This window comes from Leptonychotes weddellii, chromosome 10 (assembly GCF_054177405.1).
Source record: "Leptonychotes weddellii isolate Sample4059 chromosome 10, ASM5417740v2, whole genome shotgun sequence".
In the NCBI taxonomy this organism is placed as follows: Eukaryota; Metazoa; Chordata; class Mammalia; order Carnivora; family Phocidae; genus Leptonychotes; species Leptonychotes weddellii.
This window is the reverse complement of record NC_138378.1, coordinates 75,103,973-75,125,547: the sequence shown is the minus strand read 5'-3', so window position 1 is coordinate 75,125,547 and position 21,575 is coordinate 75,103,973. Positions and strand designations below refer to the sequence as shown.

At 43.4% G+C, this 21,575-nt stretch overlaps 1 protein-coding gene across 1 annotated transcript in view; it reads left to right on the top strand.

Annotated features, from left to right (window-relative positions):
* The window catches only part of ANTXR1 (ANTXR cell adhesion molecule 1), a 185,634-nt gene that overhangs the window by 64,350 nt on the left and 99,709 nt on the right, over nt 1-21,575 (top strand). Inside the window, exons 11-12 of the mRNA XM_081797283.1 lie at nt 5,292-5,361; nt 6,706-6,784. Coding sequence (XP_081653409.1) covers nt 5,292-5,361; nt 6,706-6,784 — 149 coding nt within the window. The remainder of the gene's footprint in view (nt 1-5,291; nt 5,362-6,705; nt 6,785-21,575) is intronic.

Sequence of the window (21,575 nt, the reverse complement as noted above, 5' to 3'; positions counted from 1 at the left end):
TTTTTTTTTAAAGATTTTTATTTAATTTTTTGACAGAGAGAGGCACAGCGAGAGAGGGAACACAAGCAGGGGGAGTGGGAGAGGGAGAAGCAGGCTTCCCACTGAGCAGGGAGCCCGATGTGGGGCTCGAACCCAGGACCCTGGGATCATGACCTGAGCCGAAGGCAGACGCTTAACAACTGAGCCACCCAGGCGCCCCTTAACTAATGAATTTTAATCCTGGTTTTATCCCAAATCCATTAGATAGTCACCAACTGCAGGGAAGAATTCTGGGAATTTCTTCAGTAGTCTCAAAAAAATTACATTGATCCAAGGTCAAAACCTGGGAATGTATGTACTTGAGTGTATGGTTCTGGAACATGGGTTCATTATAGTAGATCACTGTCTCTCAAAAGGTGCCTGAACCTCACCACAGAGATTTTCAATCCTGATCCCCTCCCATAGGAGACAGTGTTCTCCAACCCTGCCCACGGAGCATCTTAACCGTTTGCTCCCAAAGCGGCCAGGTATAAAAAGACTTGGCTCCTGGTGTAGGCCAGGCTGTATCACAAGATCAGCTGTGAGATAATGACAATGTGAAATGGCTAACTAGTTTAATAGTTTAAATTACATCTGTGAAAAAGCTAGCTGCGTTGACCTTGGGCAAATCATTGCAACAAAACCTGGGTTTGAATTTCAGCTCTGACATTTACAAGTGGTGCAACACTAATTCAATTAACGAACCTCTCTGAGCCCCAGTTTCCCAAATTGTAAATGATAAATAATAGTAATGTCAAACAAGACCATGGGTATATAGTGTTAGACAAAATTAGTACAAACATAGAGATTTAGATGATACGTGGATATGGATGTATGTGTGGGTACTCTGCCCCACTCTGTGCCCTCTGTTCTCATCCTCAGGAATGCCCAGTTCTCAAGCCTAGGGTGTTTGGCAATTTGGTGTAACGACACTCATTGAGCCCCAAATCCTGGTTTAAATCAAGCTTCTGTTCAATTATCAGACTTATAAATATCATGACTTATTATCAGACTTTTGTCTTGTAGACAAATGTTCTAGATTAACCTATGTACCGAATTCTGAAATATCTTTGGTAAAAGGCAAGGAAATTTATATTTACAGATCATCTAAAAATTCCCTTAACTTCTGGTCTCAAACTCTTGCCCCCCCAGTCTTCTCCCCCTGTTGCCCAAGAGCCAAGTGCTGGTCTCCTAGCTCCTGGTCTCCACCCCGCTGCCCACTCAGGGCTAACCAGCAGTGAAATCGCTGCCCAGTGGACAGAGGAACTGGGACTCGGTCGTGCTCGGCGTGGATTACGGTCCCACCAACATCCCAGCACCACTGGCTTTGGCGGAGGCAGCAGCAAGGTTGGCATGGCCCCTGAGCCAAACGTGGCTCAGCCGAGGGGGCAGGCTTTTGCCCTGCTTCCCAAGAGGACATTCCAGGAAGGAGTCAGATGATCTGAGTTATGGAAACCAAATGGCCCTCCTTTGTTTAGAGAGAGAAAGAAAAAAAAAGTCACTCATTTTTGTGGTAAAGTGAAAACAGGCTCCAAACCAAACACTCCCTCTCAGAGCAGAAAATGCCAGCTCCCCAGAGCGGGCCCACAGCCCCAGAGGCTGATAAACCGATGGAAGGCGGAGTCAGACCTGAGTTACAGCCCCCGTAAAGCGTCCTCAGTCCTCCCGGTGAGGTTTTCCTCTGCTTCGCTCCAGAAACATTTGGTCTCTCAGGCAGGAAAGGAAAATGAAGGCAAGGCAAAGAGAAATGTCTGAGTGACCCAGGCCAGTCTTGTCCTCTCACTCCTTTCCAGTTGGAATGGAGGGCGGGGAAGAGCTTTGCAGAGAAGGCCCTGGAAGGTGCGTGGGCACTAACAGCCGCCTGGGCACGCCGGGCCCTGAGTCTCCTGTGTCACCGCAGTGCACCGTCTCTGACCTGGGTGCCCACCTCTACGTGGCCAGCACTTCCCACAGAGTGCAGCCAAGAGTCCCGGGGCCTCCTGTGGCCACTCTGTGGCTGCCCCGTGGCTCCGTGGGCTGGCTCCGTGGGCAGGCATCTGCACTCCCAGTATTGCTAGCGCATGTGCTGCAGGATAAGCCATGGCCAAGAAAAAATAAATACAGTTTCTAGTCAGCCATGCCTATCCCGCATTCAGTTTATTCTCTAACACAAACCTGTCCTGGAATGGAGAGGCTCTTGGCAAGGGAGGAAAAATGGAGAATTCAGTTCCAGTCCTGGCTTTGCCTCTCACTTGCTGTGCAACCATGGGTCGTTGTCGCCTCTCTGAGCCTCCATTTTGTGTCTGGAAAATGAGCCCAATGTCCTTGCCTTGCCTCGGTTCACAGGGTCATTGTAGAAGGAGGTAAAGCATGGCAACAGCCAGACTGCCTGGGTGTGGATCCAAGCTCCCCTGTGTAACATGGGGCAAGTTTCTTCACCTCTCTGTCTGTGCCTCACCTTTCAAATGAAGGGAATAATATCCCTCCCTGGTAGCATTGCTAGCAGGTTAAATTCGGTGATGTGGCTTATGCAAGGCGCATGGAGAGCGCCGACCCACAGCATGGCCTGCATTCATCTTGCTGGCATGATCATCACCAGAGGCTGGGAAGTATCTTGAAAATAAAAATGCTCAGTTCAGGCATTGTGTGATCTGCCAGCGTCATCATAAGCTTCCTAGTTTCATTCAACACACTTCCACTGTTCCAGCAATGTTCCGTGATCTGTGAAGGTTAATTCTACGTATGAGGAGGGACCTCCAATACTTGTTGTTTTTAGGAAAAATCCCCAAAGCCCCACCATGGCCTACAAGGCCTTGGTCATCTGGTCCTGCTGCCTTTTCTAGCCTCATTTTGAGCCACTGTCTCACTCAAATTCACCAGCCTTATTGACCTTCCTTTAGCTCTCAAAGGCTCTGGGCTCCTTCCTGCCCCAGGATCTTTGCAGGGCCGCCTGTCCCACTCCGTGTCCTCTCCGCCTGACCACAGGTCTCAGCTTATATCGCCTTTCCTCAGGGAAGCATTTCCTGACCTTCCTTCTCTTTCTTTGCGCTCACCACAATTATAGTTAAATAGTAACTTGTGTCATCTCCAGCATGTCAGCTCCTTGAGCAAGGTGCTTTCATCTGTTTTGTTCATTGCAAGGCCTAGCACAATGCCTGACACATAGAAGACATTCGAAAGAATATATTTTTTAATAAAAATGAAAGTGCTTAATAACTGTCTCCCCTGCGGCTCCTACAAAACCCATGAAATCAGAAACCATGTTTCTGTTCTCCAAGCCTGTGTCTCCAGTTCATAGAAGGCCTTTAATAAATATTTGTTGAATGAATGAATGATCAGTGAATGACTTGGAATAACCTCCCTAACTGTCCACCACTTGCAGATCTCCCTAGACATCAGAGAAGACTGTAATGGACCATTCTCTTCTTCCTCCTTCCATGGAGACACCATGCTTAGCACTCAGACATGTCCTCTAACCCTCACCCCAGGTGGCTCTGCTGCTTCAATCCAGGCAGAGGGCGCCAGCCTTCCTAGTCCCCACTCAAGCAAGTGTTTAGTGTCAGCCACAGTCCAATGTCATTAGAGACATCCGTTTTGTAACAAATGCTGATAGCACAATACCATCCTTCAATTATACACGTATTCCTTTCTTCTAGGGCAGGTATTTTATTCACAGCTTGGTTAAAGGGACTCATATCATTCATCGTCATATCCCCCGCAGGTCCTACCACAATGTTTGGTACAGAGCACGCACCCTTAAATGTTGCATCATGAAGGCATGAATACTATATACTGACTATAGTTAGTAACTTCTCAGCCCCAGAACCTGGGACACAATGAAGTTTTTAAGGAGCTTGAGATGAAAGCTTTCTTTTTTTCACCCATAGAGTAAGAGCAAGAACTTCCCACCTCCAGAGTCCCCCCATTCTCCTCCATTTTTCACAGCTATATCTGCTGAAACTCCCAAAATCATCCCTTCAAGTTTTTTTTTCCAAAAACCTCTAAAGTTCTTTTCACAGCTAATAGGCCTGTGTCCAAATTCCTACGTTCTCACGCAAAGAATTTAGACCAAATTTCTTCCTATACTGATCTTTTCAAATCCTACTTACCTCCAACCCTAGAATATATCTTTTGTTTGCTCTGCCTTTGCTCATGCCATTCCTCCCACCAGGAATGCCTCTTCCCAATCTCTTTGCCAAAGCGCATCTCAAGTTTTGTGTTCCCTGTCACCTTACCACGTCACCCACCTGAAGAGAGCTCTCTGTCTTCTGAAGCTAAATAATATTTTGGCTTAGCTACTTCTTGTATGTGTCAGAAAGCTTTTTCTTCTTTAAAAAATTGGGATATAATTGACAAAAAGCATTATATTAGTTTCAGATGTACAGCCTAGTGATTCAATATTTGTATAGAAGACGAAATGATCACCACAATAAATCTAGTTAACATCCATCACCATACATAATTACAAATTCTTTTCTTGTGATGAGAACTTTTAAGATTTACTCTCTTAGCAACTTTCAAACATGCAATACAGTATTATGACCTATAGTCACCACGCTGTACATGACATCCTCATGACTTACTTGATAACTGGAAGTTTGTACCTTTTGACCACCTTCACCCATTTCACCCATCCCCCACCCCCTGGCAACCACCAATCTGTTCTCTGTTATCTATGAGTTCATTTTTTTCTTTTTTAGATTCCACATATAAATGAGATCATAAGATATTTATCTTTCTCTGTCTGACTTATTTCACTTAGCACAGTGTCCTCTAGGTCCATCCATGTTGTCACAAATGGCAAGACTTACTAACTTATGACTGAATAATCTATGTTGTATATATATATATACATATGCCACATTTTTTTATCCACTCATCCGCTTAGGTTGCTCACTCCATGTCTTGGCTATTATAAATAATGCTGTGTCAACAAACTTTCTCCATGAATGTGGCTTCTCTCTCAAACTAGACTCAGACCTGAAGTTCCCTGGGGACCAGTCTGATATCTTCTGGATTCCCCTCAGTTATGCCTAGTGAATGGTAAGGGCTCAGTCTCTATTTGTTCACTGATTGACTCAGTTGGATGTATGAGGTCAAGGACTAGTATTCTAGCAAGAGAACCTTAAAGTTCATTCACTCGAGTGGATTTTATGGCTCAAGACCAGTGTCTATTTCAGAGTTACTGTTTTTCTCATGTCTCCCAGGATTTGGTGGATGGTCTGTAGGAGTCACTGAACATGAAATTGTAAAGTTGCTTCACTCTTCTTAATCCTGTGACTTTCTTTTTACAGATGAGAAGCCCTTCACTGTGGAAGACACTTACTTGCTGTGTCCAGCACCTATCTTAAAAGAAGTTGGCATGTAAGTTTCCACCAGTAACTGAACCTCACAGCCAGGGAGGAGAGAGGAGGTAGAGGGGACAAAGGGAGAAGAAAGAGTCTTTCTTCGTTGTTGTCATGCAGCCTTGTCTAGACCTCTCCAGGTAATGATGATGGTGCCAGTGCTTCGGGTGAGCAAGGCACCAGGACAGATGTCTTATAAAGAGTACCTCCCTTTATCCTCCCAAGCTCCCAAAGAGCCAGATGCTCACGTCATCCCAGTTTTACAGATGTGGAATCTATGGCTGAGAGAATTTAAATAGCTTGCCCAAGGTCACACTGCCGTAGTGGAAGGGTCTAGTTTCCAACAAAGGTATGTCTCACTTAATCACAGCTACCTTTCTAGTGCTGACACTTCCCAAAACCCTCCCAACACACATTATCTCGCCCTGTCGTAATTGCTCTGCTGAATGATTATCTCCTCCTTAGACCATAAGGAAACACAGAAAGGAAGTTCAGAGGGGTTAAGAAGAGTGGGTTCAAGACCCCAGATTCAGACTTCTGGGCCAAGCTCAGTGCTCCTTCCTCTGTGCCCCTGCAGGGCATCGGATATCTGCTGGGTGTTCGTCAGAGAACACAAACTCCCTTCTCCGTAAACATGGTTGTAACAGGCTGAAGAGAGAATGGTGGCTTTGAGGAAAAAATACTAAACATGTCCATCTAACTTCTGCTTTCAATCATTTGTTCTAACTGTAAAGCCTCCAAGTCTGGTTGCCTAACACTGACCTTCAAGTCCACTGATTCCACAAACTAACCCTGTGTCCATACTGCCAAAGACAAGCAAAGCAGAAGCTCAGGTTTCAGTGAGTCTCACAGAGATGGAAGGAGGGTAGAAGGTCAGTCATCCACTGCTGTACCTCCGTGAGCTTGTCGGGATGGTAGCAAACCCCCTCATCAGAATCAGTCACAGAGAGCCCCGGTAACCACAACAGAACATTAGGTTTACAGTTTGACAAGTTTATGCCCACAGACTCAAGCCACGTTTTGGGAGAACTTCTTCCTACAACAATGTGACCGGTAAATTAAATGGTAGCAGGCTTTGCTGGTTCAATGCAATTCGCTACCACGTAAGACGGGCTGAACGCAATACCTTGACACACCAGCCAAGGGTATCCCGACATCTCTCTAGAATTTTAGAGCGTGCGGGTGGGCCCTAGAAGCCATCCTCCACATTTTACAAGAGAGACCCCCTCAGGCCCCCAGGGGAAGAGACCACAGTCCCCGGGACAGTTAGGAGCAGAGCCTGCAGGGGACTTAAGCATCCGGCTTATGGCCCCTTGCTCCTTGCGCACCATGCTGAGCGTCTCTGCTTTCCTTGTCATTGCAGGAAAGCCGCGCTTCAGGTCAGCATGAACGATGGTCTCTCTTTCATCTCCAGTTCTGTCATCATCACCACCACACGCTGTGTAAGTCATCGCCTTCCCTTTCCTGAAGGCTCTATTTGTCATTCTCATTTGCCTGGGAGTTTCCGGTTCTGCATTCTGTTCACTGAGCTTTGATCCCAGCCCCGCAGGGCCAGCTGCAGGCTGGATTGGGGGCATGCAGGACCCCCAGAGGGTATCAGGAAGGCCTGTGCTGGGTTTCTCCAACTGGTCCACTTCTGTGACCAAGGGTGAGACCTGGACGCACCGGCGTGTCCAGATGGTAAGACAGGGCCAGAGTCTGTGCAGTAGTGGGGGGGATATCCGGACGGATTGGGTCTAGGAGGAAGAGTGCAGAAAGAAATTGGACGGCACACCCAGAAAGCACAACTTAGGGAGCTTTTCCCTAAACAGAAGCAGGCAATAGGGCAGTAACTAAAGGGCGATGTGGAATATAAGGAGAGTCTCATTTAGAATGGGAGAAATTGCAGCTTGTTTATGTGATTGTGGAAATAATCTAGGAGAAAAGGGAAAATTGGTGAAGCAGGGTGGGGGCGAGGGGTGCTATGCCACAGGGATTGTAAGGCAGGAGTGGATTGTCTTCCACCAGCAACTCAGACACCACCTCTCTGGGTCCTTAATGGCAGGTGGTTTTTATTTCTGGTTACACATAAAATCACCTGGACAACTTTTTAAAAAAATGACGATGCCCAGGCCTCGTGCCAGACCAACTGAAGCAAAGCTGGGAGTGGTGGTTCCAAGGCCTCCTGGGGAGGTTCTCAGGTGGCGGGCCTTCGGCCAGTGTAGCTACTCTCTCCTGCTGGCAGGATCTCAGAGCCTAGCCCATCAGAGGGCTGCCAGGGCTTAGGGGCTCTTCTGCAGATTCAGCCCCTAACATGAGCAGTTCCAAATTAACCTTTGTCTGAATAGTCAGGAGTTCTAACCAGATGCACTTTTTTCCATTGGATCATTCTAAAGGCTAATGTGTTTGACCTAATGGTCAGCTTGGGCAGATACTATGGTCACGTCCTGCCTGGGCTTTGGAGGACATGTCATTAGAACCCTTCGGTAATGGGGGCTTGTCTCCCTAACACCGTCTCAGATGGACAAGAGATAGCAGGCATGCCCTGAAGTCAGACAAGATCAAAATGGGGGATGGGAGGGATGGGATGGCTGGGTGATAGACATTGGGGAGGGTGTGTGCTATGGTGAGCGTGTGGATTGTTTAAGACTGATGAATCACAGACCTGTACCTCTGAAACAAATAATACATTATATGTTAAAAAAAAGAAGATAGTAGGAAGGGAAAAATGAAGGGGGGGAATTGGAGGGGGAGACGAACCATGAGAGACTATGGACTCTGAGAAACAAACTGAGGGTTCTAGAGGGGAGGGGGGGTGGGAGGATGGGTTAGCCTGGTGATGGGTATTAAAGAGGGCATGTTCTGCATGGAGCACTGGGTGTTATGCACAAACAATGAATCATGGAACACTACATCAAAAACTAATGTTGTGATGTATGGTGATTAACATAACATAATAAAATTTAAAAAAAAATGAGTCATCTCATAAATAAGCAGGAGGTCCGGCCTCACGTTGGACAATTTTCCCTCTTAACTTGCCCCCTGTGCCCCCCCCCACACACACACACATATTTCCATCCTGTGGTAGGAGCAAATCAGTTTTCTTGAAAGCAGGGTAAGCCAGTGCAATGAGTATAGACGACAGAAAAGTTTTACTTGACCAAAGTAAGGAAGTAGGGTTGTCACAGAGAAGTGTCACCACTGAAAAAGGTCCATGTCTCAGGCACCCCTCAGTGGAACATCAAATCCGGAGACCAAATATGAAAACCTTTTGGAGAAACGGTGAAATTTCTTTAAGTGGACCCCGCCTGATTCTTTTAGAAATTGACCCTTCTGAAACTTGCCAACCTGCAGGAAATGATTAAAATACCCCAAACCTAACAATTCCATTCCAGATTCCTCCCTGCTTTTGAGTGATCCAGCAGTTTGGGCCTGTATTTCTCATTATGTCTGACCGTACCACAGAGAAACAGCCATGCCCTTGAGGCCACAAGGGCATGGGGAGGAGGAAGAGAAACGTCTCAGGAAGTTTTGCAAACTTGTGGTATGGCAGCTACAAGACTAGGACTATGGCTTAAGTCCTGGGCCCATAAGCTAAGAAAAAAGGATGTCCTTACTATTGTACTGCGGAATGAAAAGAGTTCAGAGCTAAGCCCCCTCTATCTTTCCAACTCATTCTTATATCTCCCTTACCTGAGTGCCCGTCACTAAGTTTTCTGCTCACTTGACCCTTGACAAACACCACCTCATTACATCTTCTGTGTTATTGCCCTTTTCACTTGAGAATGCCACATGTCTACAACAAAATTACGAACACCCTAAGATTTGAGATCTAGGACCATTCATTCATTTATTCAGCAAATATCCATTGATCATGTATAATGTGCCAGGCACTGTCCTGGGTCCCTGGAATACATCAGAGAACACTACAGACAAAGCTCTCTGTCTAGTGGGGAAGGGCAGAGGGAGAGAAAGCAGACAAGAAACAAGAAACATAACAAATGAGTTACACACTATGTCAAAAGGTAATATATGCTACAGAAAAAATAGAGCCAAGTAAGACGACTTGGTACTACTTGAGTGAGGGTAATATAAACAGAGATGCGTTGAGAAGGTAGCGTTTGAGGAGACATTTTTGAAGCTGACTGTGAGGCTACTGGGGGAAGAACATACCAACCAGAGGGCCCCAGGGCTTAGACCTCAAAACCAGAAACACTCAGTGTGGTCCAGAAGAGCAGGAAAGCTGGTGGTCTGTCGATGGAAGAGATCCAGGGAGGCGAGCGGGAGATGGTGAGGTCATGGGGATGGAGAGTGGAGGGTCTTGTGAGAACTTTGGCTTTTGCACAGAGGAGCAACATGAGCTGACTTGGATTTGAAAGATCACTCTGGCTGCTGGAACAGCCCGTGGGAAGACAGGGATGGAAGGACTGTGACTGGTTAGGAGGGTTATGGCAATATTTCAGGCAAAAGATGATGCTGGCTTGACTCAGCAGGGAGCGATGGAGATGAGAAAAGCAGTCAGAGTTGGATATACCATGAAGGCAACGCTGATGGATTTCCTGAAGCATTGGATGTAGGGCTTGAGAAGAGAGGCGTCCAGCATAGTCCCATGGGCTTCAGCCTAAGTACCTGAAAGAATGGAGTTGCCCTCAATGGACAGGGGGAAGACTGAAGGAGAAGATTTGGGGTGGAGGGGGGAAACCAGGAGGTCAGTTTTGTGGTCAACTAGTTGTGTGGCCTCGACCAATGTGTTTAGCCCCTTTGTGCATCAATTTCCTAATCTGTAAAATTAGAATAATAATACTTTATCTCTCTTTGCTGCATTGTGAATATCAAATGGAATGATAGATGGTAAGTGCTTGGTAGAAGGTCTGGTAGGGAGTAAGTGCTTAATAAATGTTAGCTGCTATCATAGTAGAAGCTTAGTCAAAATTATTGAACTAACTGGAAATTGTTTCCAGAGAGTTGGTTCCCACTTCAGAGGCCTGTTACAATAAAAGGAGTCTCCTGAGATAAGATGGATCCTTAGGGGTCCATGTCTGTCACTCAGCCAAGCACAGGTGATTGAAAGGAGGCAGACGAGATGGTCAAAATCATCTAGGGGAAAAAAATGGGTCTATAGTCAAACAGAAAATCCCAATCCCCAATAGGACCCTCCACAGAAGCTCAAATTTAAAAGACTGAAGCCATCACAGGTGGAATGTGTGGCCATTCAGGATATGAAGTAAGGTCTTGGACTTGCGTTTGTTTCTTCGGCAGTTGGTTTGGAGGACAAGGTTTTTAGATCAGAAGTGATCCCCTGGGTCTGAGTAAAGGGTTTAGTCTTGTCGATGCCAGTCACAGCCTGCCCCGTCCATCACCTGGAACCAAAAATAATTTTAAAATATGTAGTTGAGACTTTTCTTTCCTCGCTTTATTTGGTGCCCATTTGGACAATCATGCCATAGTTTTCAAGATCCACAATGAATAACTATTGTCCCTGCCAGGAGCAGAAATTCCATGAAGTTTTACAGGAAAGAGTTTTTTCCATCCAAGAGCTAAAAGATTCCTATACAAATGGTAAACTTTGTGGAGCTCCAGGACTCCCGGACTCTAGAAAATGGTCAAACATCCAAAGTCCCTTCACCAGCATATGTAAATACATCCCATCTTTAGAGTCTCAACTGGTCTGCGTCCCTCTACTTCCCCAGCCTCTAGCCACAGCGGGGAACATCACGACTATGGTGCTGCCCTAGGGGAAATACTTAAAAGAAGCTTGTCTTTTTGAAAGCAAAGCAAGCAGATGTTAGCACCTTAAAGAATTTTTCATGAAAGATGGTCTTCTTTTACATAAATCCCTTCAAATTTTATAATTTCCCAACCAAAGTGTATAAAAATCAGAGAATCCCTCAGCAAGTATTTCTTGAAGTCCTACTGTGTCATCACTGTTCCATTTACATTTTACGAAGTTGTTACCCGTAAGGAGCGTAAAATCCACTTGGAGAAAGAGCTTAACAAACATATAAAGGACTGTGTAAATAAAGAACGAGATGGTGGGAGCCAGGTGTAAATGCTGTAGGATTTCAGAATGGGGAGGAAGGAGCGAATTCAGGAAGAGACACGAGGGCTTCACGGAGGAGACAACCCAAATGGTGATTTGAAAAATGATAATTTCAGGTGAAGAGGCAGGAAGAGGCTGTCGGCTAAAGAGAACCAACCCAAGGAAGGACTAGATATGCCTGAGAGCACAGTTAATTCATTGTCCCTCCCGGGAACCATAACTTTTTTTTTTCTTTTCCTCTCATTTTGTTTCAGTTTCTGGTACCTTCTTAATTTGGGGCCATTTCTCAGGTTGGCAACTACTCTCTGAGGAGTAGTTGCCCTCGATCAGCCTGTATGTAACAATGAGGCCCAGCTGATACCCTTTCCTATTAATTATGATCAGGATTTGATTGATATTGGTTTCCAGTGTATTAGAGAATCACCATCTTTGAAAAAAGGAAAGAGACCTGAAGTTTGACATAAGGTTCTAAACTCAACACTGAATCCGTGGAGAACCTGTCTTTCCCCCTACTGCTTTATATAAAAAGCAGCCGGGCTACAAGTGGCAGCAAGGTTGAGCAAATTGGAGAGGACCCATGTCAAGTCACTGTTCGAAGAAATTCTTTTTGAATAAAAATTAAAATGCAACAAACTCAGCCCTGAGGCATCAAAACTGGAACAACGGCTTTATAATTGTAGCACAACGGAGGAATTAAGAATACAGAACATGAAGTCGAAGTCCTAATTTCAGATCTTAACCCCTCCACTTTGTAGGGTGTTCGTTGGCACATTTACCTGAGCCCGTCTCTGGGCCTGTCTTGCATGGTTGTTGCAAAGATTAAAGGCAAAGTATATTAGGGTACCTGGTGGGCTGTCCAAGAATGACAGCTGCTTACCAGTTTATTGACATTCTCTTTCCTTGCCAATAGAAGTCCAATGGCCTGTCTCATGAAAAGATTTGCTGCTCGGGACGCCTGGGTGGCTCACTCGGTTAAACGTCTGCCTTCGGCTCAGGTCATGATCCCAGGGTCCTGGGATCGAGCCCCGCGTGGGGCTCCCTGCTCAGTGGAGAGCCTGCTTCTCCCTCCCTCTGACGCTCCCCCCTGCTTGTGTTCTCTCTCTAACAAATAAATAAAATCTTTAAAAAAAAAAAAAAATTTGCTGCTCATGCCCTGTAGAATATAAACAGGCAATGTTTCCCTGATTAAGAGTTATGATTCCTTTTGAGTCCATGATAAGCTTGTATTCTAGGAAGAGGCTGGGGAAAATTGTGAAGATGTTGCCTGCAGGATAACGAGGGGAAACACCAGTAAATTAGATCTGGTAGAAAGTCAAATAGGATAAGGCTGCAGTTTCTTCACTATTTTTGAAAAAAGGAATTTCTCAGTAAATGAACCAAGGAAACAGGAACATTAGGGGAATACTTAGCCTATTTCAAAGAATGAATTAAAACAAGTATTTACTAAAGTTTTTGCATTGTTACCACATAAACATTCCTATTATTATTATTAAAATGGTCTATCATGCCGAGACTGTCTGGAGGCATTTGATCAGAGGAGGTACCATTCCGTGCAGAAGAGAAATGCAACTTCAGGAAGGGAGTTCACAACAGACTGGATCTTCCAGCGTCCCCTGAAGTAGCTACAACTCGCCATGGTTTGGGAGTATGGGGATTGAACCTGGTGTTATGGGGATGAACGTGGTGTTATTTCCCAAGGACTTTTTTTAACCATTTCATCCTTCAGATTTTCATGAATTCAGACTGTTCTTTTCTGAAACTAGTGGTATTTTTCTACTGATACTTGTTTGAAAGGGAGAGAAAGAAACACCAACAATGCACAGGCGTGCCGCCACCCATGACAAAGAATTGTCTAGTCCAAAATGTCAGTCATACCAGTTTGAGAAACTCTGAAGAATCAGAATTTCTTGGAGGGAGCCCAGGAGTCTGCATTCTAATAAGCTTGCCAGGTAAATCTTAAACACATAAGACTCTTATTATTATGCTTACCTGATACAAACTGTCCTCCAAAATTTACAAAAAAATCATTAAAATTTATTTTTAAAAGATGATTTATTCTTTTGATTCACTCCCAACCTCATTCATTTAAGAATCCCAAGATTTTAAAATCAGACCCTCTCTTTTATGTTCCTTCTTTTGGACAGTATTTTCTGGTACAAAAATAAGAATTTGCTGAAAATAATTTTAGCCCAATGTGACCAGTCTAGGGATCTTCTCCCTTTTGTGTTGCCAAGCGAAGACTATAAAACTTTCTCTCCAAACGCCCCTTTTCCACGTTCCAAGTATTCCCTTTGCTTCCACCTCTCACAGTAAGGCTTAGTGAGCCACGGAATTGTCGCTCCTTGTTTCAGGAAGAGAGGGCCCAGTGAGCATCAGTATTGTTTTTAACATTTTATGGCTCCCAATGTCTCACAAAAGAGTGGGCCTCCAGCTACCATACAGAGATAGGTTATATGTCGGGCACAATTGGAGAGTTGGAGTAAAAAACAACAACACAGATATTGAAAAGAAAAATTGCCTCCCATGCACAGTGTAGCGCATGTGCTTCTTGAGGAAAGAACAAAGATTGTGTCTTGTTCACCATTGCAATCCAGCACCTGGCACAATGCCTGCACGTAGTATTCAGCAGAGAGTTGGTAACTGAATGAGTGAATGAATGAATGAACTCAGTTGGGTCATACTGAGATCATGATGGCCTCTGCTGGTAGGAGAGAAAGAGAGTCAGAATACAGCAGGATTAGAACGGGGGCCACTGAGCTGGTTGGGAGATAGTCCTCCAAAGAGGATGGCCAGCAACCCAATGTACACATCCAAGGAGCATGGCGAGCTTGGGCATGATTTAAGAGGGACAAATCTGCCAGCTGAGAAACTACAACCATAGTTGTTACCCAGACAGGGCAGTAGTCAAAGACCTCCTCAGAACAGCACCAGCTCCACTAGGAGAAGACTCTTGCCAAGGGTGCAGACCAGGAGAAGGGATCTAGAAATAGCCCATTCAACTGGATCGAGATTCAGAGGAGGCTGCCGGTCCATGGAGGGTCTACAGCACAAGGCTGGGATTGAGGCAGAAACCATAGCAACTGATAGAGAATCTAGGTAACTATATTTGGTAAGCCCAAAGAACACAAAGATGTAAGACTTGGGGAACAGACAAGTCTGGAAGGAATTGCAATTTAACGTGATAAGTTCTTTTTTTTTTTTTTAAAGATTTTGTTTATTTATTTGACAGAGAGACACAGCGAGAGAGGGAACACAAGCAGGGGGAGTGGGAGAGGGAGAAGCAAGCTTCCTGCGGAGCAGGGAGCCCGATGCGGGGCTCGATCCCAGGACCCTGGGATCATGACCTGAGCCGAAGGCAGACGCTTAACCGACTGAGCCACCCAGGCGCCCAATGTGATAAGTTCTTAACTAGAGAATTGAGCAATGCCTTGTGAGAGCATGAAGTAGAGTGTCTGGGGAATCTGAGAACAGAAGAGACGGTACGTGAACTCAGAAAGAAAGAGTAGGCAATTGGTAAAGGTATGGCCTGGGTAAAGGCATGTTTTGGACCACTGTGGCTGTGATTGGTTGGGATGGAGTATCAGGAGAACAGGTCCGAGACAAAACAACAGGGACCAGTTGGAAAGGCCTTCCCTATCTGCCACAGTTTGGAGTTTCTTTAATATTTAATGTAAACGTCATACATGATGCAGTTTTCATGTTAACTTCCAATCTTTCCTCGTTCAAGAAATAAATGCCTCTTATCTTCAGGGAAAAAAAAAAAGAATCTAAGTAACTGTAAAAAAGTCGTGACTTGGGGAGCATTGGCATGGCGTGAGCTCACACTGAAATACCAGAAACTTAGGCTGTGGCAGCTCACCCATTCTGTCAGGGCTGGCTCCAAAGGGGGTGTGCTGGCCCTCACAGATGGAGGCTGTGGTGGCTTTACCCAGGAGAGGCTACAAAGAGGGGGTAAGGACCACGTCCCAGAACTGCCTTCAGAGCTCTGTCCTCGGCACCTTCCCAGGTTCACTTTGCAAATCAGTTCAATCCTGTTACTAATTTCTTTGAAGTAACTTGGAAAGATGCAAATCCAGCCTGGTTTTGAAGTCATAGGACTATGTAGGTAAGCAGACAGTTGGCATGGCTGTCCTTGCCAAAATTGCTTGGATTTCACCAGCTTGGTAGGGAGTGAGTCCAGTAGCCTGTGCTGAGTGGCAATCTCGCTTTCCAACATAATAAAATATTATTGCATGCTCTTCAGAAAAAAGTAGAAATCAGAGAAGACTATTTTCTTCTATTTCTTTTCCAAGGTGAGCAAAACAGTCCATAAATCAAAATAGGTAGCTATCCTTGGGATAGATACTTCATACCAACACCTGTAAGCATGTGCGTCCCTTCAGTAAGGAAAGATGTGTAGGAAGGAAGTTGTTGGTGGAAAAATGGGGCCAAATATCAAGATCAATGTGTATTAAAATAGTACTATAGGCAAAATATTAAGGACCCAAAGAAGAACCTGCATGCCCTCCAGAACCCACAACATAGGCAGCAAGACATAATATATACTCCAAGAGGTATATATTTTACACTTTGGGGTACAAAAGGCAAATATCATACAGGCGCCCAGAAATTCCTCCATCCGCTCCAAAAACTCATGAACCTCCACACAGGCCTTCGGATAAGTCACTTGACACAAGCACTACACACTTTGAGGAGTGTCTACTTACTAGACCTAGTGGACTATGTCCCAGTTACCCAAAAAGGTGTTCTCCACCTTCTTGCAAGAGAGAGCTGGACAAATCATTCTAGAAATTCAGGGAGAACAAGTAGGCAGCTCATGATTTACTCAGCCCAAAACCTCTATCACATGAGTGTCCTTTTCCCAACAAGACCCTCCCCGAACTGTTTCTCAATTCTAAGACATGGCCCCTGGAGAAGACAAGTCCTTTCTAAACACCTAGTCAAGGAGGGTGGGGCCAGGACCCACACTCTGACTTTACCCTATAGCTTTCTTCATCCTAACATTATTCAACTTCCTGTCCAATTCACTCCCACACCCACCTCTCTCTTTGTTCATTTAGTCCCCATCTGTTCACAGAGCCTGGAAGAGTAAGAGGAGACTAGATAGAGGGGAAATAGGAGGCTGACCTTGAAGAGGATTTAAATGACAGACAGGAGGTGGAGCTTGGACAATGGGAAGTCATTCAAAAGAAGTGCAAAGCATTATTTTAGGAAGATCAATCCATCATTTGCATATTCCAAGTATATTAACAAAATAACATTAAGTTGCATGCCATTGATTTATAAATTTGTCCATTTGGAAAGGAAATAGGCTCCATTACTATTATGCTATCTGAAGGGAACTTTGTACCAAAAGTGGCCAACCCACAGCCCCAGGGCTACAAGTGACTCATTAGCATTTAGTACTCAGCCCTGAAAAAGGATGGCCTTTACTTTATTATTGCTGTAATTATAGGTAATATATCCTTTGAAAGATGTGGTTTAACAAAACACAGGGGAAAGACTAGTTGGAGAAGAAAAGTGGGAATAAACATGGGCTCTGGGATCAGATCGATGTGGGGGCTGAAATCCTGGTCCTTAAATAGCTGGCCTGGTACACAGTAGATATCCAGAGTTAGTCCTTACCCTGTGCTGTAAGCTCTGTAAGAATCAGCACAGTGATGTGGTTTCCAAAGAGGCTCTGGCTTCTGAATTAACGAAAGTATCGTATCTATGACTAAAGAAGCAACAGAACCTCTGAACTTGGTGGAGGTAAAATCTCATTTAAGTATTGTATGAAATACCAAGACGCTTCAAGGGAGAGCCTAGAGAAACTGAATATTTGAAAAGTATTGCCAAATATGGTAGGTTACATGGAATATTCTACAGAATTGGGACTCTTTGGCTTGAGACAAAGGAAGACTTGATGGCTGTTTTTAGTATTTGAAGGGCTATCATGAGACAAGAGTGTCTGCTTTTATTGTATAGATCCAAGGGGTAGAATAGGCTGATAGCCAGTTTGTGGCTCAATTTTTAAAATGGTCTACGTAATTGGCTGCTTCAAGGGGCAGTGAGTTCCCTGTTCGGGTTGTATTCAAGCACAGCAACTTGACAAGTTGGCAGAACTATGTAAATGCCATTCAAGCCTCAGACAGGCAGTTGGACTTAGCTTTCAGACTCCTTCCAGCGCTGAGAGTCTGTAATTCTAAAACTAAAAGTAAGCTGGTGAAGGAGTAAGGTAAACATTAGCAGTCCTATATAGTATAACAACTGAGTTTAACTTTTATATTCTGAAAATAAACATGAGATCCTTTTGCAGGTGACACTGGAGATGGTTTGTCTTAGTGCAATTCAAATTGGCCAACCTCCACCTAATACAAAAGAGATTATACTTCAGACCAAAGTGTGCTCCTTCTGAGCTCCTTCTGAGAACTGCTTGTTTCAAATAACCTCAAAACACACCTTCTCGTTTACAAACAATTGATATACTAGTCATAAATCATTCTCATCTCTTTATTAGTTAGTTGCAGGAAATCCATACATAATTCAAGGTCTTTTTCACAATATCTAGTACTTTTTATTATTATTATTTTAACAAGATGACCTGTGGTTTCTCATACTGTCATTAGAAAGGGCAAAAGACCACAGGAATATCAGAATGCAGAATTCAGATATCAAATGTTGTTTGTGAACTGAAATAAAAATAGTTTGCCAACATCTCTATTTTGATAACCCTTGTATGCATATCTTTTCAAATATGTTTTGGAGGATTGGAGCTGATTTGTTTTTCTTGGATATTTGAGCAATTGACTTTCAGTATTTTTATTTCAAAGTATTTTAAAGAATGTTTGCCCTAAGTTTGAAATTTCCTTGTTTTGAGAATAAATAAGAAAAAAAAAATTTTCTGTATCTATGCTCTCAAGAAACTCTGTGATAAACACATATAAGATCGCAATATTTATTTTTAGAAATAAAAGCTAAATCCAAATAATCCAAAACCAAGATAAATATAAAGGACCAAACTCAGCAGTTAAAAAACACAGAGACAAATTGTGTTTAAAAAATATCACACTGTATGCTGTTTACAATAAAAAATACATTCAATAAAATATAAGGTTGGAAATCAAAGCATGAGAAAAGTTATATCAGAAAAATAACAACAAAAAGCTAGTATAGCTATATTAATATTAGATAAACAAAAAAAGTTATTGGTATAAAAAGGACCATTACATACTGTTAAAAGGAACACTTAACTTGGTATAATTCTAGTCTGAACTTAATGACATATCCTCAGCATGTATGAAACAAATATTGACAGAATTACAAAGAGAAATTGATAGATCTACCACCACAAGAGATTAAAATACAATTCTTTCAGTAATTAATAGATTAAGCAGTCCAAGGAAAGTTAATAAAATACAAATGATTTGAATAATGCAATTAAGCATGATCTAGTGGACACACAATGAGGCTACAGCAAAATGTTCTAAGAAGGGTCCAGAATTTTTTGGTTGCATTAAATAGGGGTTACACAATTATAAGACTAATGGGAAAAATACCATTATTTTATAAATTCTAAGACACACTTTTTGCACATTTTAACATCTCTGAAATTGGGACTTTTCAGATAATCAATAATATATCATCATTTAATTGGCCATATTTTTCCCTAATGGCTCATCAAATAATCAGTTATCTACAAGGATGCATCTTAAATTCAATGAAATATTTCCCATCAGTCTGTACTGTGTCAAAAATAAAAGAAATATATGCTGAACAAAACTGATCAGTCACCTCCTTTCCACCATCCACCCCATCCACTGTGGAAAAAGAGAACTCTAGCCTCTCTCCTTTGGAGAGTGGTGGATAGAAAGAGGTTCAGGAGCTGATCACCAACCACATTATAGCCACCTTTATCATATAGCCAGTGGTGCTACTGCAGGGCTTATCATAGTTGGGAAAATCTCACATTTTTGGAAATACCAAACAGACATCTAAACCTACTAAACAGACATCAAAGCAAAGTCATAATGGAAATTAGGAATACTCATGGAAATTAGGAAATACTTAAAATTAGTCAATTATGAAGATGCCACATAGCAAAACTTGTGAATGCAGCTAAAGGGGTTCTCAGAGGGAAATCTGTAGCCTTCAATGTTTGTATTAGAAAAGAAGGAATTTGTAAGTCAATTAGCCAAGATTGAACTCAAAACATTAGAGGACAACAGAGTAAATCCCTCTAAAAAAAGAGGACAAAAGTATGAAAGTAAGAACAGAATAGAAAACAAGACACATAGAGAAGTAACAAAGAAAACTATTAGCTGGGGGCAGGGGAGATGAAAAATAGACGTGTATCCGAAGAACTGTGTTATCACCAGATGGGGCACAGACCACACTTACTGCTGTCACAGGTTGGGACTATGCTGGAGGGAGATCGTTAACCAAGAGAACCAAGAAAACACATGTCGATTGAGCTTATCCCTCACCTACACCTTAGTCTTTCTTCCTATGGAAGCCTTTGTACAAAAATGAATGTAAAATACTGTATATTACACGTTACTCTCCACCATCTTATCATGAGCTAAAATCATGAGCCATGACCTAATCATGAGCCAGATCACTATGAAATTTCTGAAGGCTGTTGGCCCTTCCAAAAGCTGTGGTTTATCTGAAGTTTATGGTTCTGCTTTTTCTGGCCACTCACTTCTTGGTATTATACATGTGTCTTCTGTTCTAGATGCCCCCTTTCTAATTTGACAGTTTAAGATATCAGATACCAGACAACCAAGCTTCTACAATTTGTATATAAAAGAAGAATCTCTAGTCTCTGAATAAGAACTTGAGAGTAAGTGTATGTCCTAAGTACACAATCTTTAGTGAGTGACCAGTATGTCCATTCATTACTACTCCTGGGTTGTTGGAGCTATTCGGAATGTTTGAGTCTTTTGGGTTGAGCGTTCTGGATTAGTGAATCTAGTGTGAGAGGCACAATTGTAGGAAGAAGTGAACAATTTAAAGAGGCTCCAGGGGCGCCTGGGTGGCTCAGTCGTTAAGCATCTGCCTTCGGCTCAGGTCATGATCCCAGGGTCCTGGGATCGAGCCCCGCATCAGGCTTCTTGCTCAGTGGGAAGCCTGCTTCTCCCTCTCCCACTCCCCCTGCTTGTGTTCCCTCTCTCACTGTGTCTCTCTCTGTCAAATAAATAAATAAAATCTTTAAATAAATAAATAAAATCTTTAAATAAATAAATAAATAAATAGGGTCCAAAAAGTGTGTATGAGTGGAGAGGGAGAGGGGGAAAGATGGGGGCGGCAGAGAGAAAGAAGAAGGAGGAGGAGGAAGGAGGGAAGAAGTAGAAAAGGAGGCACAAGGGAAGGATTGATTAACAGTTTGGGAAATAGGGCCAAAAAGAAGAGAGAGCCTCAAATGATCTCCTTTCTGCCAACACTGAAATAATTGCCAGCTCCTTAAATGGTTCAAAATTGGCAAAACCCATGGACTAGACTATTACAGAACTACAGGAGACAGCAGCCAAACCCAGGCCATATTATCCCCGGGGGGCAATTTATGGACACATTGCACCAAATCACAAGCTGTCCCAGGACTGCTTCTGATCAGGACATGATTTGTGGGACTTCTGATCAGGACATTATTTGGGACTGACATGATTTATATTGTTTGCACTCCCCAAAAGCCAGCAAGCCCTTCTTTCTGCTTCCTGCAGAATGACAAAGTCCCACAAGAGTATATAAACACCGGGCGCCTGAGTGGCTCAGTTGGTTAAGCGACTGCCTTCGGCGCAGGTCATGATCCTGGAGTCCCTGGATCGAGTCCCGCATCGGTCTCCCTGCTCGGCAGGGAGTCTGCTTCTCCCTCTGACCCTCCCCCCTCTCATGTGCTCTCTCTCTCATTCTCTCTGTCTCAAATAAATAAATAAAATCTTTAAAAAAAAAAAAAAAGAGTATATAAACACCTTTGCTTTTGCAAAGCAACCAGCTTCTCCCCTATTCATTAGGAAATTCAGAGGTCAGTGATTTAATTTATATCTCCCTAAAACAAGAGTCCGTCAGTGCCATGAGCAATTATAACTAGCATTCCTTTGCCATTACCGTGGTTGCTAGAACAGATGTTAGCTTGGTCAGTGCCCAAAGCAGTGGGCTTAATGTTTTGTTTCTTTAAAAAAAAAAAAATTAAAAAGCATTTGAATAAGTGACAACTAAAATATTCCTGGGTTTCT